This window comes from Echeneis naucrates, chromosome 13 (assembly GCF_900963305.1).
Source record: "Echeneis naucrates chromosome 13, fEcheNa1.1, whole genome shotgun sequence".
Lineage (NCBI taxonomy): Eukaryota > Metazoa > Chordata > Actinopteri > Carangiformes > Echeneidae > Echeneis > Echeneis naucrates.
In genome coordinates, this window is record NC_042523.1 from 24,746,155 (window position 1) to 24,763,403 (window position 17,249).

Genomic DNA, 17,249 nt, shown 5'->3' on the forward strand with positions numbered 1-17,249 from the left:
CTGTAGACGTCTTCAGAATGGAACTTTTATCAAACACTTCTGGATAATGCGTTCTGTTCCAGAGTTATGACAACTTGCTCTCGGTGGGAGGAGTCTAGTAAAGTGTGACTTAAATTAACCACAAAAATGAATCCAAAATGGCCCACTCACTTGTTGAATTTCAGGTATTACAGAGGATTTTAGGACTTTTGAGTCTTGGTATGTTACAGGTGAGCTCGGCTTTATTGTCATTGTCCTGCGGGGTGCTGTGGAGCCATTTCGCCTCAGCAATGTCTTAAACGTGTAAACTTCCACCAACAATGACGCATGTGCAGCATTTCAGCAGGTTTCGACTTCCAAAAGATGATTAATCTAACGGAGAATAATAACAACAGCTGATAAACTTTCTTCTGTCATTAGTGTTAACGTGGCCAGAGCTGGCCCGGGTGTGGGCCGGGCTTGGGCCGAGCCTGGGCCGTGACTCAGGATCTCTGGAAAGAGAAGCTGTGCCCGGCGCTCGCCAACACAGCGGACACCTCAGCAGTGTGGAGTCACTGGCAGCCCACACAGTGTGGTAACACGCAGGTCATTTGTAAGTCCTTTAAAGTATGTGTGTAGGTGGGTGGTTTGGTGGTGGGGGGGGGTTGGTAAGTTTCTTGTTCTCATGAATATAGCACTGGCCTGTTTGTACTGGCAGCAGAGTCCTTCTATGGAAAGGATGTAGGGTAATCTCAATTTACAGTTTTAGTCTATATTTTTGGATTCTGATTTGTAGCTGTCTTAAAATGGCAGCGTTCAGAAGTTTAATAACTAAATAAAAAGGAAAACACAGGCACGGTGTGAGCAGCAGAAAGGCCAGGAGGTCATGAAAACACTTTTACTGCACTCATTTGTGGAGTTCATCTCAGTGTGTTTTCCTCCCGCTGCTGAGCATCTATAAGTCTAGAGTTTATGTAGCGATAAGGAGATACGCAGCTGTTAAAGCTGCAACTCCTCATGTGGAGTCCAAAAACAGAGTAAAACACAAAATTAAAGAGTTGTAATTGTCAACAAATACCGTACATTAAAAAGCACAAAGTGTTTATATGTACAACTATTTTGTAAAACTGACTATTAGAGGTTTATGTACTAATGAAAGCAAAATAAAAGGAAATTACTAGTAAATGAAATGGCAGGCAGTGCAGCTCCAGATGCAGCTCACAACTGGCAGAGCGTCCACCCGCTCCGTCTGCACGCATGTCCACACTGCCGTTTACGTTCGTGTTTGTGACTCATGGCTCTGAGTTCATTTGCCAGATGGAGCGTGGCCCGGTCCGTTTTGACAGAGAGCAACAAATTCATGATGTTATAGTAGAGAAATCTGGATTTTGCAATTCAGAAATCCCACACGTTGTGCAAAAGGTTTGATTCTAATTAAGTAAATTTCCTGACGAAGCTTAAAAGGAAAAGGATGTTCTCAGTCCGTCTCCTTGTCTCTCACACTCACAGCCCCGGTTTAGTTTTTTATTTCTTTTTCCCCTTTTAAATCAATGGACAATCCGTGTACTGTGAGATCTTACCTACAGCCAGCAGCCGTAAGCGTTTAAAGGGATTCCATTAGTCGACAAAAGTGAACACAAGTCCTGAGAAATGTAAAAAAAAGGGACCGTGGAAATGTGAGGCGCTTAAGTCGGCAGCCTCTCTGTCTGCCTCTGTGCTCACTAAGGGGATTAAGTGCTGACCATTGTCCCTGCGTCTTTATCAGGAGATTCTGGAGACCAATTTGTTTTGGGGATTTCTTTTTTAAAAACCTGCCATCAGAAGAAGTCTGGTGTTAAAGTTTGGTCTGAGCTGCTGTGAGAAACGTGTTTGTTCCATGTCGGGAAACCACAGACAGAAAACAAAGCGGAGGTCTTGGGATTGACGGGGACTTTGGATTAGCAAAAGTAAATTAGTGTTAGATATTGTAGAGGCGAAGAAGGAACTGAGGCTTCCTTAACTTTTTTCCTTTTGTGCCTGTTGATCTGGTGTTGCCCCCGTTGGACGGCCTCCTGCTAAATAATAAAAACCTCCCTCTCCTCTTTTAAACAATTCCAGCAGGAAGTGTGCAAATATGTAAATGCTCCATAAAAACAGAATTAAGTAGTGTGTTTTCCACTTAAGGTGATGAAAGAGCAGGCCTGGAGCTCGGCCTTGAGAACAGTCATGCTTTGTGAACTTGACCGCTACGGTGCCTGCCCTTGTGTGCCGGCACAACTTAAAAGCCCTGGTGTGTTTTGCCCTGTTAAAAGAGCCGGCGTTCCAACAAATAATATCAAACTAATGGCAGCCCTTCAGCTATTATAGCCCCACACACACACCTTTTTTCATATCTATTAATATCTAAGTGCTCACAGGTGGTCTGCCTGTGAAGTGTACGGGAAAACACAACCCTTGGTTTCAGCCGGCTGTACATCAAATGAACCGTAAGCACCTTTCCTCTGTTTTGTTTTCCTCAGTTGTTTTCTCCGTTCTTCTTTGCAGCCTCCACCCTCCCTCCTCCCCCGCCAGTGTCCTCCTTCTCCTCCGTATGGATGAGTTTGTTTTAGCTTCAGTCTCTTTTTGTTGTTGTTCTGATAAACATGAAAAGAGCAGAGTCACTCCGGCATGAAATCAGCCTTTGGTTTAATTTATTCATCAGCCATCTTGTTTTTTTGTTTTTTTTTTTTTTAGTATTTTTTTATATTGGAAGAGACAAGTCACAGTCTGTCAATCACACAGTAGCTCCACCCACTAAGCCCTCCCCTCCTTTCTGATCTCCTCTAAATGGAGCATCTTGTATTTAGGACTTTGGACAAACATGCCGAACCAAAACGGGATGTCTGCCCTGAAAATCGATTTCTGTTAAAGCAACAACACATCACTTTTTTTTAAAGATCTTGGTCTGAGTCATGTAAAGGTTCATATTAGCTGAATTTCTCGTGCAGAATAATGATCCTTTTCACCCGTCATCCAGAAAAAGGACGACACATCTGAAGCAGCATTTGAAATCAAACAGTCTGGTTGCATTGCGATTGCACAGTCGGCCCTAAAATGCAGCCTCCAATGGATGCAGCTCCGAATTGCAACACAACTTTCTCCTTTGTTTTTTTTTTTTTTTTTTTTTTTGGCAGCCATTTTTGTTTTCATTTCCAAACCTCTGTCTAGATCACTGAATTGGCTCTAGAGTTTAACTTTTTAATCGTAAGCACATGAAATCATTCCAGACCTTTTACAGAACACATGTCAAATATTATTAGCAATTTAAAAGACATATCATGAATTATTTCTCATGACCACACATCTTTGTAACTTTACCATAGAACTGAAAATCAGAGTTTCAAATGTTATTACAGACTTTAAATTTGCTGTATTCTTAAATTTGTCACAGATCATTACTCTTAATTTGTCACACAGTCAGATAAACGCTCCCGGTCAGACTAACCCTCCTTCAAACGTGCTCTTCATTTTAGTTGCAAGTTTGGTGGCTTTACTCATTTTATTTATTTATTCTTTTTTTTTTATTTTTTATTTTTTTTTTATAATTGTTAGAGACATTATTAACCTTTTAAACGTTCAGCATCTTCCACCTTTTACCCAGAAACCAAGATAGTAACACAGACCAACATGCCCACTTAAATCCTCAGATGGAAATAAAATCAGTTTGTGTTGGTAATTTAAAACTAATGTGTAATTAGTCAAACTGCAGCTCTCTGTTTTATTAGAGAGGGTTACTTTGGCTCTTTGGCGTCGGACTAACCCTAATGCCTACCCTGCTGCCCAGTGGAAATGAAACTGCTCGTATATTAGTGTGGTGTTTTGGTGGTGAGAGGATTAGGACGGCACTCCCCTCCTTCCTTCACTTAGCGCTCAGCCGGTAGCCCAGTTTGCTGTGGTTCAGTTTTTAGTTTGTGTTACTTTGCTTATGTAACTATCACAATATTTTTTAGCTCGAGGGCCAAAGTCCTGGCTGAATTCAGCAGATCAGACCGAAACATTTTCATCTTAAGCCACATTAAGGCTTTTTATTTTTCATCCCTTTATGTTTTTCTTTTTGAAATTGTCATTTCTAAACATGCCTCCAAGTCTTCACACATTCGCAATGTATTCAGCTTATTATATCACAAGAAACTAAAACACACATTTGATTTTCTTTATTTTCTGGATAATAAGCCTGTAAACCAGAGTAACCAAAGAAAATTTGAACACAATTTGAACACCATGCCGCCATGCTGCCCACAGACAGGTATGACCCTTCTTAAATCTTGTACAGTCAGCTGAGTCCCCCACAAAGAAATCAGTAAATATACAGGAAAGTCATTTAGAGCTGAAGGGGTCTGAATACTTTCTGAAGGCACTGTAGTTTCTGAAGCCACTATATATTGTATATGTCCAACATATTTTTGAGCCCACACTGACACACACAGTGAGTCTTGACCTTCCTCCCATTTTGGCAGCCCTGAAGACAAAGCCCCGTCTTAGATGGATAGTCTTTCATTTGTGCGTTGGGCAAATTTGCTCTGAAGTTTATGCATCCTGGTAACAGTAAAGCTATCTGAATCCCCTGAGTGCTCCATCTTGTAGGCTTTATGTCTTCCACATGGTTATAATTTGAGATTTTCCCGATTTTCAAAGCTTTTTTTTTTCAGCCTAGTGTTGTTAATTAAAAAGTGGACTAGTTTTGTTGTGGCCTTTTGTGTTGCCAAGTAGGGAAATCACCGCCTTCTTTGTTGCTCTCTCCATTTCTGTCTTTGCGTCTCTCTCTCTCTCCCTCCAGCTCTCTCTCTCTCTCTCTCTCTCTGGCCCCCCCTCACAATTTTTCTCTCTCTCCCTTGTCCCATCTGTAAGAATAAAGCTCGCCCAACCACTTTGTAAATGAAACATCCTCCTACTATTAATGGGATTGAGCAGATGTTTTCTGTTTGGCTGGTCAGAGATGGGACAGTAAAGCCTGCAGCGAAACAAAACAAAAAGATTTTTGGACCCCCCCCCTCCCCAAAAAAAAAGAAAAGAAAAGAAAAAAGTCAAAGGCAGATATTTCTGGAAATGATTATATCACTTCCCTCATGTCCCATACAGACGCATGTCTCGCGCACATGGTAAATTAGAGGTCATCCCTTCCACTTTAGCGCACGTCTAAGTGCGTGTGCCAGTGATTTTTGGTCCTAAAACATCGTAAATAACACTGTAACCCCTGGGACGAGGTGTTATAAATAGGACGTGTCAAACCCTGCTCTGGCCAGCCTCTGGTTTCCCCGAAACCCTCTCTTTTCACCCGCCGAGCGGCTCAGCTCCTTTTTAATTTGGCCTTCCCGCGGGCTAACCAACTGACGCCTCTCGGCGAGGCCCTCTGTATTTCAACAAGGCCACAAAAGCCCCAGCGCTCGGGCACTCGCGCTCACAGACCTCTCCAACCTTTCTGAGCTGTTGCTTTTTTGGAGCCCAGACTCCACCATCAGCAGAAGAGCAGCGCCCCGGCCCAGGCCAGCAGGCAGCGGCCAAGTCTCATCTGTCAGAAACCCAAAGGGCCAAGATCTCCAGCCGCCGGGTGGGCGGGGCACGTCCAGAACACAGAGAGGAGGAAGAAAAGAAAGGGAGAGAGAGTGGAGTGAGGGGGAGAGGAGGTCTGAGAGCGAGAGGAAGCTCCCAGATAAACAGGCCGCAGCGCCTCAACTCCTAATCACCCTGTGCTTCCGTTTCCAGACTCTATAATTAGAAGGGCCCCGTCCCTTTTTTCTCTCTATTCCCAGTTGACGCAAATGCTTCTTGTGGCTTGGCACCTCGTTTGGGGCGTGGGTTTTCAAGAGTTTACAGGCCCCGGGCCTGAGCTCTCTGGCTTTCTGGTCGCTCTGATACAGCATGAATAGCTAACCACTGTCTTAATGCACACATCACTTGGCTTCTTCTTCTACTTCTCCTTCAACTTCTCTGCTTTCCTCCCTGCACATCCGATAATCTGTATGACCCCATCAGTCATCTGCTGCCTCCCCCCAGTTCTTCATCATTTTCAAATAAAACTTCTCTACAGTCCAAGACAAGTCTTAAAAAAAAAAAACCTTTCAACTCTGAATGAATGTGCAAAATTGTGTAGCACCGTTGGCTTTTTTTCCGCAGAGGGAGTGTTTTCCATCTCCCTCACACGTGTTGCTCAATCCTTTTAATCTCATGCCATTCCAGCCTCCTCTTTTCACATTTGACATGCCACCCAATAAAGCCCGGCCACTAATTAAAACCTACTGCAGCCTCCACATAAAAGATTTGAAGAGGAAAAACTCAGAGGAAAATTACTAATTACGTTAATATCATTTATGTCTGGTAGTTGTCAGGAAGACAGAGGTCTGGACATTTCTATTTTATTTTTTCAACTCACTTTATGTATCAGCGAAGTGTCTCCCAACATCTGACTCACTGCCCGATCTCCAGACTTCTTTGTTGATGGGTTTTTTGGGTTTGCGCTTGAAAAGCAGAGCTGCGTTTTTTTCTGTGTTGAGCCCGTTCAGATCTGGGTTTGTTCTGGTGTGGTTTGTTGAGCATGTTGTTTATGGTGAGGGCCTATACTTTCTGCAGTTTGATGAGCTTCAAATAAAACAGGACCAAATGAATGGCCTGTCACTGGGGGTTACACTTGTGCTGAGCTGTGGTTCAGTTTTCACTGAATCTCAAATGTGCACACACTCACACACCCATCCATAACCATACATGGATGTCTGAATACATAGATCCTTTCTTTTACAGACACTTATCATCTTGTCTGTCCTTCAAGAAGCACACGACTGGAGACCCGCTTTTAACCAGACCAGCTACCAAGCCAGGGGAAGACTGCGTTTTATGACAACGGCGAACGATAGCTGGTTTTATTTTAATGGGCTGGTTTGTTTGTTTTAAAGGCACAGTAATTCTGTCATGCCATCCAGCATGTGTCCTGCACAGTTGGTCGTGTTGGCTGCCTTTGTGTACGCTGCTGGAGCGGAGTGCAGTTTAAATATTTTGGTTGGCCTCACTTTGTATCGGTTTAGCAGCGTATCAGCAGCAGCTTCACACTGGCTCAGTTTAGAGTGTCTTTGGTCAACTGTGACTGCATTTTTTTTGGTTTTCTGTGAACTACATTTGCAAGTGATTGATGTTTCATTGCGCAGTTGAAAAGCTCGATTAGGCTGAACCCCATTGGTTTGGTAAAAGGGATGGAATTTAAAGAAAGATGCTGCCATTTGACATGAGCTTATGCGCTCTTATTGTTGAGAATAATATACAAATATTATTATTATTATAAGTTTGTCCATCTCATTTAAAGGTCATGTTAAAGGTCCGCGCATTTGTATGTACTTTAGTATGATCTGCAGCAGAGCGTCATATTGATTCTGTAAAAGGTGTTTAATCAGTCAGAACACTGACTTTCTGTTCAAACCGTTCTGAAGTTTATATCTTTGACTGTCGTATGGATATCGACACTTATAGGAAATATATCAATTATGGAACCTTTAAGTTAACAGACCAAAGCTCTAACAACTCCTGATCCTTCATTTCCCAAAATGCAACTTAAGGGCATCTTTCATTCCCGACTGTTTTAAATGTCCATTTCTTTCAATCTCTATAGTGATTTTAAAAACCACATTTTTTCAGTCCATTGGCTGCGACCACTGAAGCTGTTGTCTTGGTGCTCTACGAGAACTATTTATTTTATTCAGCGTATTCTTTAGAGACACTGCACATTGATGAATGCAGCAGAGTTAGCCAAGAGGCAAGTTTTCATCTGTTATTCCCAGCCAGATGTCAAACTGTGATAATAATAAAAATACAGTTACTATAATAGAATCTCAGTTTCAATAGAAACATTATGTACTGGACATGGCAGCTATTAGACAAAAACTAGATGAATAATAAGGTACAGAGCTATTTAATATAAGTTTGAGTAAACAGCACAGTGAAAACACATAAAACACAATTAAACAGTGACCGTTGTGTGCCCAGATGTGCAGTAACAGCTGTGAGCACGATGACCTGTAGTGAACCCTGGCACTGGTGTGTGTGTGTGTGTGTGTGTAGGGATGCTGCTGGTGACCGCCGACACTCTGGGCCACGATTTTCACGTCTTCCAGATCCTCACCCACCCGTGGGCGTCATCACAGAGCGCCGTTCACCATCTCTACACTCTGCACCGCGGGGAGACCGAGGCCAAGGTATGTGACACGCACACACGCATTGTTACGAAGTTGAGTTTCCGTCAGGTTTCCACGGGGCCAATCAAGGCGAAATATCTTAGCACGCAATTGGTCTAATTTGTGTCATAAAAATTCAGTCATAACTGTCAGATCTGATCACACGAGTATGATACACATAGTTTTACATTCGCTGTGACTGAATTCTGCTGTACTTTGTTTTTGGGAATACAGTCGTATCCGATGGGAATTATCTCTTTTGGGAATGAATGCCCATAAATTGACAGAAGAAAGGCGCTCCTTTATAACTGCAGAAAAAGTGATTGAGTGAACATACGAAGTCGAAGATCCAGCCGTCGTCCTCTCAGCTGTTTCCGACGGCCTGGATTCATTGACTTCTAAACTACACACACATTTAAAACAGAGACAAGCGCTGGGAGAAATTATCCATGACAAGTAAAACATTCAACCACTGGTTCACAAAGAAACATGAAAGAGCAAATGTCACATGTTCCGCCCCCCGACTGGTTTCCTCATCCTAATAAATTTGTAGTATTTCAGGAAAATATGTTTGGAAATTTGTTGTGTTGTGTTCCATTATGAAGTTGCTGGTTTCAAGTAAATCTAGATGTTATTACAAAACTATTTGCTCTCCTCGTTGCCAGTTGACATAGTGTCGTCCAACACAACACGGCTTCTGCTGACTGGAAAGTCGAAGGTTAAAAAATCTTTTCCTCATAACAGAAGGTGATTTTTTTTTTTTTTTTTGTGGATACACTGCAGAAACACTCATTCAAGATCTTTGTGTGTACGGCTGATTATACGGGTTGTGTTAGTGTTTTTACTACAGGAGCCATACACCCTACACAACTCATGCAAACTTGGCAGCCAAAACAAGCCACATGACGCACGCAACTCATGTAATCTACACAATTTACCTAACCCACCTATGCAACTTATGCAAACAACACAATTTACCAAACCAAAACCAACTGCAAAAGTCACACAACCGATTAAACTTAAAATTAGCACCAGAGACGACTGTTAGAACTCACGATGGAATCCAAGGACAGATCAGGCTAATTAAGTCAGAGTAAAAAGTTAGTTTTTCTTCAAACAAGTAGTTAGCATATTAATTTGTATTTTTAAAAGAATATTCATCACAAAATGTCTGAGTCATCTCAGATTGAAGACTTTTTATTACTTGAACCTACCAACGTATTCTCAAATGTGACATGCAGAAAGTTGGAAGTGCTTACTCAACAAAACCACTTCAGGCCTTGTTGGGTTCAGGATTATTGACCGACACACACACTCTCACAGGCTGCCTGGAGTTAATGTACGACCAAACGGCAGGTCCGCTGACCGGCTGCACACTGAGCCGGCTTTGATCCCGCCCGCTGTAAACAATGAACGCCGGCCTTAGCCTAGCGCTCGGGCCAGAGGTTATCAACACACTCTCACACACGCACACACACACACCCACCGCGCACGCTCCTGGACACACTCCAGAGCGCGATAAAGTCTTCGGTGAGGTGGGTGGAGAGACGCCTTATCTGTCTCCTCTGGCCAAACATGCGGCTGGCTGCCACTGACCTGAGGCCAGGTAAACAGACCTGAGGCTGATAGCGGGGGCTGAAGGAGGACCAGGATCTGGAGCGCGTTGGTCTTCAGGGCTCGCATGGCGCTCACTGTGATTCCACACAATCAGAGTTTTACCGAAACCTGATTTCCTCTAGTTGCTGATTTCTTGGCCGTTTGCACAGGAAATGAGCCACTGATGGGATTTTTACATGAACAAGACAAAGACCTGAGGGAGAGTTCACTGCGACAGCAGAGAAGGAAAGATACTTACATCTTCTTATTCAAAACAAATTCATTTAGACTCATTATGTCCATATGTCAACAAGTAACAATTAGGTTTCCAGATTTTTTGCAGTGTTTCTGAAATTAAAAAAACAGATCCTCTCACTGTGCCTCCAGTCATGGACGAAAAAAAAAACATCTGGAAGAAGCTGAACTTCAAAAACATCAGCTGAGATTAAAATGGGGAAGTTAGAAATCTCACGTCTGACCCCTAAACATTTTATTTGGAACCTAATTTCTCCAAGTGCCTCGATGAGCCTGTTGACATGAAGATGATTCAATCAGATTCAATGTGGCTGATTTTAACGTTTCAGTTTTTGGCTCTTAAACCACAAATATGTTTTCTAATTGTTACCAACACTGAAGATAAAACACTATAAAATAGTCAAATCTGGATCTTTAAGGCCTAAAGATTTCAGCTCAGGTCTTCATGAGCCACATTGGTCACCTACTGATGATTAAAATAGTATTTACAGAGTTTCCACAGATTCTTTAACAGCCTTCGATTTTTAAGTCTCACATCATATTGAATGAAATGACCAGTCCAGGATTAAAACATTGAATCTTTTATTTTCATCCCTGTGACTGGCGTTGTCTTGTGCGTCTTCAGTTTTATCCCTCCGTCCATCTTGGTCACATTCCCGTCATTCCTTTAGAGTTTCCTCTCAGCTGAGCCGTCTGATCTCACTGAAAGGTGTCACTGATTCAAAAACAGAAAAGCTCAGAAGCATTAAAACCAGCCTGAGTGTCATCAAACGCACCGCTCCCTCTCCTGTGGAATGTGCCGCCTCCATTATGAGTCCAGCTTGTGAAGGAATGGTTTTGCATTCCACCTTTTTTTAGATAACACTGGACAAACAGTTTGATATGTTGCCCTGTGACTGTACAGCCACAGCCATCCTTCAGGTAATACCAACCCCCCGTCCCCCGGCCTGATAAAATGGATTTGACGCTAAAGTCCAGGCGCCCGTTTACAGTTGGAGCTCTGACAGGTCTATTATGACCAATTTACCAAACACACAAAGTCGCCCTTTCTCATCTGGGAGGCATCTCTAATCAGCCACAGCAGAGGTCAGGCCTCCTCTTTCACTCATCTTTGTGAAGTAAAGTAACTGTCTGGAATGCGGAGGATACCCCATTAACTGTCATTGCTGGGGGCAATTACCTCGTCTGACCTGGCAGAAGATTAGAAAGGCCTGCAGGTACAGAGCTGCCTCTGACTGAACACTGAGACATTCCTCCTCCATCACTTTCTCCTCTCCACTCTCTCCATTTTTGTGTGTGTTAAACACCGAAGGATGGATGCTGCTTCATCACACTATCACCTCATCAGTCTGTCACCTCACTCCTTTGTCCTTCTTCGTTTTCTCTCGCTGTCCTCTACTTGTTGTTGTCTCTCACAGCCTATCTGTCTGGTTTCCTGCATGTCTGACATGCCCAGAGAGATGCTATCTTCTCAAGTGTCTGCTCGCTGAGTCAGTCGCTGTTTGAGGAAGGAGGACCAACCGAGAAGTCTTCTGTTTTAGCAGCAGCTCGTATAGTGTTGTCACCTCGGCCAAAGGCCTGACGTCTCTCTCTCTCTGTGGTTGTGAGCTCAGATTGATGTTTATCTGTGTGATAAACAGTTCACCCTGGTTGTACTAATGTTCCCGGTGGCCTGCAGTTTGACGCTGTTTATTCTGCAAAGATTCTTCCTATTTCCAACTTTTCCCAACTGTATGATTCTGCATTGTAGAGAAAACAAAGACAGATCTGTTGCATGCTGTATTACCTCTAAATGTATTCAGGAACATGCACAGTCATTTTTACATTTTCAAACATTTATTTTTTTATCTTTTAAGCATTAAGGTGCATTCAAGAGTCAAACCACTTTGATGTTTTGAAACCTCCAGTTTCAATTTTTCATCCATCGTGTGTTTTTTTGACTGACTTGTTTTTCCATCCAGAGGAGTCGGCCCCCTGACGGTCAGTAGAGACTGAAGGTTTCAGGCCCTTCAGCTTTGGTTCCACTTGTCTGTGTTTGTTTGGAGAATACTTGTAAAAGTGATGCAACCTGACCTCTGACCTCTGACCTCTAACCCCTGCTCTGTCTCTATCCAGGTCCAGGACATGTGTTTCAGCCAAGACAGCCGCTGGGTGGCGATCAGCACCCTGCGCGGCACCACCCACGTCTTTCCCATCAACCCCTATGGCGGCGCTCCGTGCGCCCGAACACACATGTCCCCGCGGGTCGTCAACCGGATGTCCCGTTTCCAGAAGAGCGCCGGCCTGGAGGAGATCGAGCAGGAGCTGAACAGGGCGGCGGCGTTCGGGGGAGCAGGAGGTGGCGGCATCGGGGGAGGCAGCTGCATCCTTGGCGGAGGAGGAGGCATCGGAGGCCGCTGTAGTCCCATACCAGGCCTGTCCAGCAGCCCCTCGGGGTCTCCACTGCACGGTGAGGAGCTGGGGGGGGGCTACAAAATGTCAGGAAACAGTTTATCAGAGTGTCTCATCCAGAGTCACGTCTCTACATCGGACGCTCCTATTGGCTCTGGTGGGTGATGTCACAGCCAATCAGAGAGTCTCTGGATCAGTCCTGAATGTTTCTGACAGAATAAAGACAATCAGATATTTGGAGCTGATTTTTCATCATTACTGAGCAGAACTCCTGATCAGATAAAGATAGAAACGATCCAAACACATGAGAGGAACTTTTCTGTGGAGAAGAAGGAAACTTTCAGAGTGTTTTTAGTGAGTTCTTGTTTTCTGAGCTTCTCTTCTCGATTACAGGTTGACTTGGTTCTCATTATTTGTGGAGACTTGGAGGCATTTTTAAAAATGACAGCTTCATTAGAAAAAAGATGAAAAAGCAGAAAAGTCTTAATTTGGCTCTGGAAGGTTAAATATGAATTCATTAGCATTAGCTACATTCCAGGTATACAGTGTGTGTGTTTCCAGTTACTGGAATTGTCGGTAGCTGTTTTTGACGGACTCTGATCCTTCTAACACAACCTTGTCTCTCTTGTTTGTCAAACCTCATTGCAGGCAGCTCACACTGTGTGTGTCCCTGACTGACACAGACACACACTGATAAACACACTTTGTGTCAGCTGCACTGCTTGACCCCAGAGGTGTTACTCAGTGTCGAATATCACGGTTCTCATTAATCAGACGGTTCCAGGAACACCCCGAGCTCTGACAGTTCACCACAGGTCGGACAAACACTTCACAGAACCAGAGGCTGAATTTACATAATAAAGCAGAATGTAATTCAGAGCCTCTTTTAAAAGAGTGTTGCACAAGATGGCTTGTGGCCGACTGGAGTGGAAACCAGATCTCTGGACCATCAAGATCCTGAAACAGTTCAGCATGAAATCGCATTTTTAGGACGTGGGAGTGTTGTGGAAAGTCACTGACTCGTAAAATGAACATCACGGAGGCAGCTGTTAGATTTATCCAGCATCTACCTTTGCTTCAGTTCAGACCGGCTTCCAAAAACACACTTGGTGCTTTTTCAGCTAAAGTTGTGCTGCAGTGTGTGTTGACCTGATGTGCTTCAGTCCTCGTGATTGAAAGTAATTAAATTCTGATGCTCCTCACTTGGTTGTTCCTGATTTGAGACATTGGAGAAAATGGTTAGGATTGGGATGAATCAAAATCTGTATATTTCCAGTATCAATCAGCTGATTCAGGAATTCTGTCCGGAGTGAAATATCGCAACAATTATTGGATGAAAATCTTTTACAGCTCTGTAACTTTCCATCCAGCAGAACGAAGCAGATCCCGTCTGTCCGTGTCGATGCCATTTTGTTATAACACAAATAGAACACACACACCGATAGAAAACTTTCTCTGCTGCAGGTTCATTTCACACCTTCGTCTCCTTATTTGGGTCCAAACTGTCGATAGAGGGGAATTCTGGGACATCAGGGTCACGTCAGGGTCAAATCTCACAACCAGCTACGCCCTTACTTCCTCTCTCCTTCCTATCCTTTCCTCCACGTCTAGACCCAAACCCCCTTTGGTAACCCCTAAAACACACACAAACACACACACATTCCTCCAGGCTGTGAAAAATAGGTCATGAAACATTAAAAGGACGTCTGACTCTGGAGAGTCGCCGCTCTGCTGCGATGAGAGACGGAGAGCGACAGCAACATCAAAGTGGCGTGGGAGGTGAAAGTGGGTGAGCAAAGTAATGAGGTGCAATTGAGGAAAACTGAAGGAGAGATAGAAGAGGGGGAATAAAAGAAGAAGGGAGTGGTGGTGGGGGGGGAGATAAGTTTGTAGTAGTGGCGCTGAAAGCTGGGGTCTCTGGGAGCGCTGTCATAAATCACACTTTTGTTTCAAAGGGGAGCATTAAGGCCACCTGTCAACAATTAGTCCTCAGTGATACCTCGCCGAGTGTGTGCGGTGCCGTTTCAGCAGTTAAATCAAAGATTTCACTCGACTCTTCGGGAGCAAATTGAAGGTTTTCGTAGCTCGGATTCTTCACAGGCTGTGATGTTGTCCACAGGAAATGGAGGTCAGGTTTTTATCACGGTGTTAATCCATGCCAGCCGTACAAGGCTTGCTCTCCGATAGGCGACCCGGGTCACATGTTGTGTTACAGCACTTTCAGTGCATTTGGTCCAATGACAACGATGTCATCTTTCTTCAGTGATGTCTCAATGATGTGTCACATCAGCACACGTCAATATTTACATTTATCCTGAGAGTTCAGTGCGGCCCTTATGGGTCATGTTGTGATTTACACCAACTGCTCAGCTCTCTAATGTAGTGACGGTGATAATGTGGTCGGCTGCTGCTCAGTCCTGCTGCAGTTATGGAACATTTTAAAATGAGAAACTTCACTAAAACCACCTCATCAATTAGCAATTAGAGCAACGAAAATACGTTTGTTTTTTTTCAGAATTTCCCCTCAGTAAATCGTTTCAGTACAGTTAAATGTGATATATTGGAGTTTTCACTATCTAATAATAACAGTATTTTGCTAAATTCCATGTGAAGTTGTAACAGTGACGGCTGTATTTAACAAAACAAAAAAAGAAAGAATCTTTTCATACAGTCCAGTTGAAATATATTTTGCTCAGGAGGTAGAGTGGAATGTCCGCTAAACAAAAGGTCTGAGGTTTGATCCCTTTAAAGCCCTTTAAATAAAATGTGATGTTCTCTGTGAATCTTCTGGTGTAAAGTGGAACCAGAATCCGACTCACATTCTGCAAAACGTAAAAATAAAATTAAGAATTCAGATCTTAAGAAAGCAAAAACAAACTTTCTCCAAGCTTCTGGGAGGAAAAACATTCTGAATGATTCTCCTTTGCTGAGATGGAAATCACCAGGCTGATTTTTGAAGCCATTTATCTCAGTTTTAATGTTCAGAGTCTTCTTCATCTTAAGAGCTGAACAGTTTTCTAGATTTCAGGAAACATTTGATTTTATACATTCAACAATAACTCCAAGTTGTCAGATACAACACGAGGGTCTTCACCCTGAAGAGCATCAGCTCCCTGAAGCCCGGCGGGTCATTTACAGTTCACCGGGGGGGGTGTAGGTCTCCTGGTGTCTGTTGTGTGGAAGATAAATTTGCTCCAGTGCATCCTGCCACATGTAAATTTAGACCGACCCCCCCACCACCACCGCAGCCGCCACCAGCGTTGATAAAAACTCCACTGTTTGCATCTTTTTTTTTTACAAGATGCAAACACACTTTGAGTCATGTTTTGCTTTTGTGTTTTGCCTTCCGCCTGTTTTTCTGAGCGGGGTGTGAATTTTGGGCAGCAAATCCGTCTTTTTTTCGTCTTCTCCTTCTTTTTTTTGTTCTCCTCGGGGTTGGCAGAGAGCGGCGGGGTGAGGCGAGCCGGGGTCGGGCCACCTAGCCACAACAGCTGCTCTGTGATTGTCGCCAGCGAGGACAGCATTGATTTTTGGGAAGGAACTGTAGAAAAGTACACATCCTCCTCAAAACTGCCAGCCCAGGCCGCCGACGCGCCTAAAAATAGAAAGCTGCAATTGTACGTCGTCTTGTCACTGTTAAAATCTGGAAGGGCTATTTACATCCCCGTACACAGAACATTTTTCTGCCCCTTCCTTCTCTTTTTTTGCCCTCCGTGTGATCAATGTATTGTTGCTCGAGGTGATGAGCCACAATGTGTGAACGTCCCACGCTGTAAAGCTGCCGCCTGTCTCGGCCCGGCTCAGTTTCAGAGGTCACCAGCACTCTAACATTCAGATGCGTTTCAGCTCGGACCGTCTGGATCGTCCGGACTGCTCCGATAACATCATCTGACCCGGCCTTGGATCGCTCCGAGATAAAGCTTCTTCCTGAGCATCCATCTTGGCGTCACATGTGGCCTTTTTCTGCACGCACAAACGCCTTTCACAGCGCCGTACACCTCCCAACTGTAAAACATCAACACGAGGCTATTAGTCAGTGCAACAGATTTGTTTCCTCACCGGGCAGAAGCCCTGGTGGTCCGACCGGGGGTGGGGGGGGGGTGCGGGGGCCATCTGGGCCCTGGCGCTTGTTCAGAGGGAGAAGGGACGGCAGAAAACAAGGTGTGACGGGAAACTGTTAATTCACTTGTTGATAAAGGGACACTTCCTCTCTGCTATTAGAGGCTGACGGCTTGCTTATTTGGGTTTGGCCTTTTTGGTTTATCTCGCCTCCCGCCGTCGACCCCCTCCTCCCTCTCGCTCTCTCTTCGTCAGTCATCATGCTGCGGTGAAAAACACCAACGCCGTGCGGAGGTCGATGCCAAGGAAAAATGACCTCATAACTGCTGGCGTGTGACACGTATGTTGCTGGCCGCGGCCTGACCCCGTTACTGTAAGTTAAACAGTTACAGAGTTTTACACAGATGGGGGGTCAACAGAGCCGGTTACCGTGTTCGTTTCAAACATGGTGTAAACACTGAGGTGGCAAGATGGATGGCTGCTCCAGATTTCACTCATCGTGGTCCGGACTCACAGGTCCAGGTCTTAGTTCTGATGTCCGCTTTTCATCTTCAGCTCATAAATTAAAGTGCTAATGTAGATATTTATTTTGTTCTTGTTGCTTTAACTTGAAGACATTGAGGCCGGACCTCAGGCTACTCTGAGACTCCCCGAGGACTCTAAAGTGACCTGACGTAGACGGGAGTCTGAGGGAAAGAAAGCCGTGAAACAAACTGTTGTCATATTCTGTGATATATAGATGAAAACAGTTGAGTTCCTCAGGACCCCGGGGGTCACTTTGACAGGACCGGGATGATCAGAACCTCCCTTCTCTTT

At 44.1% G+C, this 17,249-nt stretch overlaps 1 protein-coding gene across 1 annotated transcript in view; it reads left to right on the plus strand.

The window, feature by feature from the left end:
* Positions 1-17,249, plus strand: part of bcas3 (BCAS3 microtubule associated cell migration factor) — a 226,006-nt gene that overhangs the window by 44,012 nt on the left and 164,745 nt on the right. The window contains exons 14-15 of the mRNA XM_029518420.1: positions 8,020-8,153; positions 12,099-12,432. Of these exons, the coding sequence (XP_029374280.1) occupies positions 8,020-8,153; positions 12,099-12,432 (468 nt within the window). The remainder of the gene's footprint in view (positions 1-8,019; positions 8,154-12,098; positions 12,433-17,249) is intronic.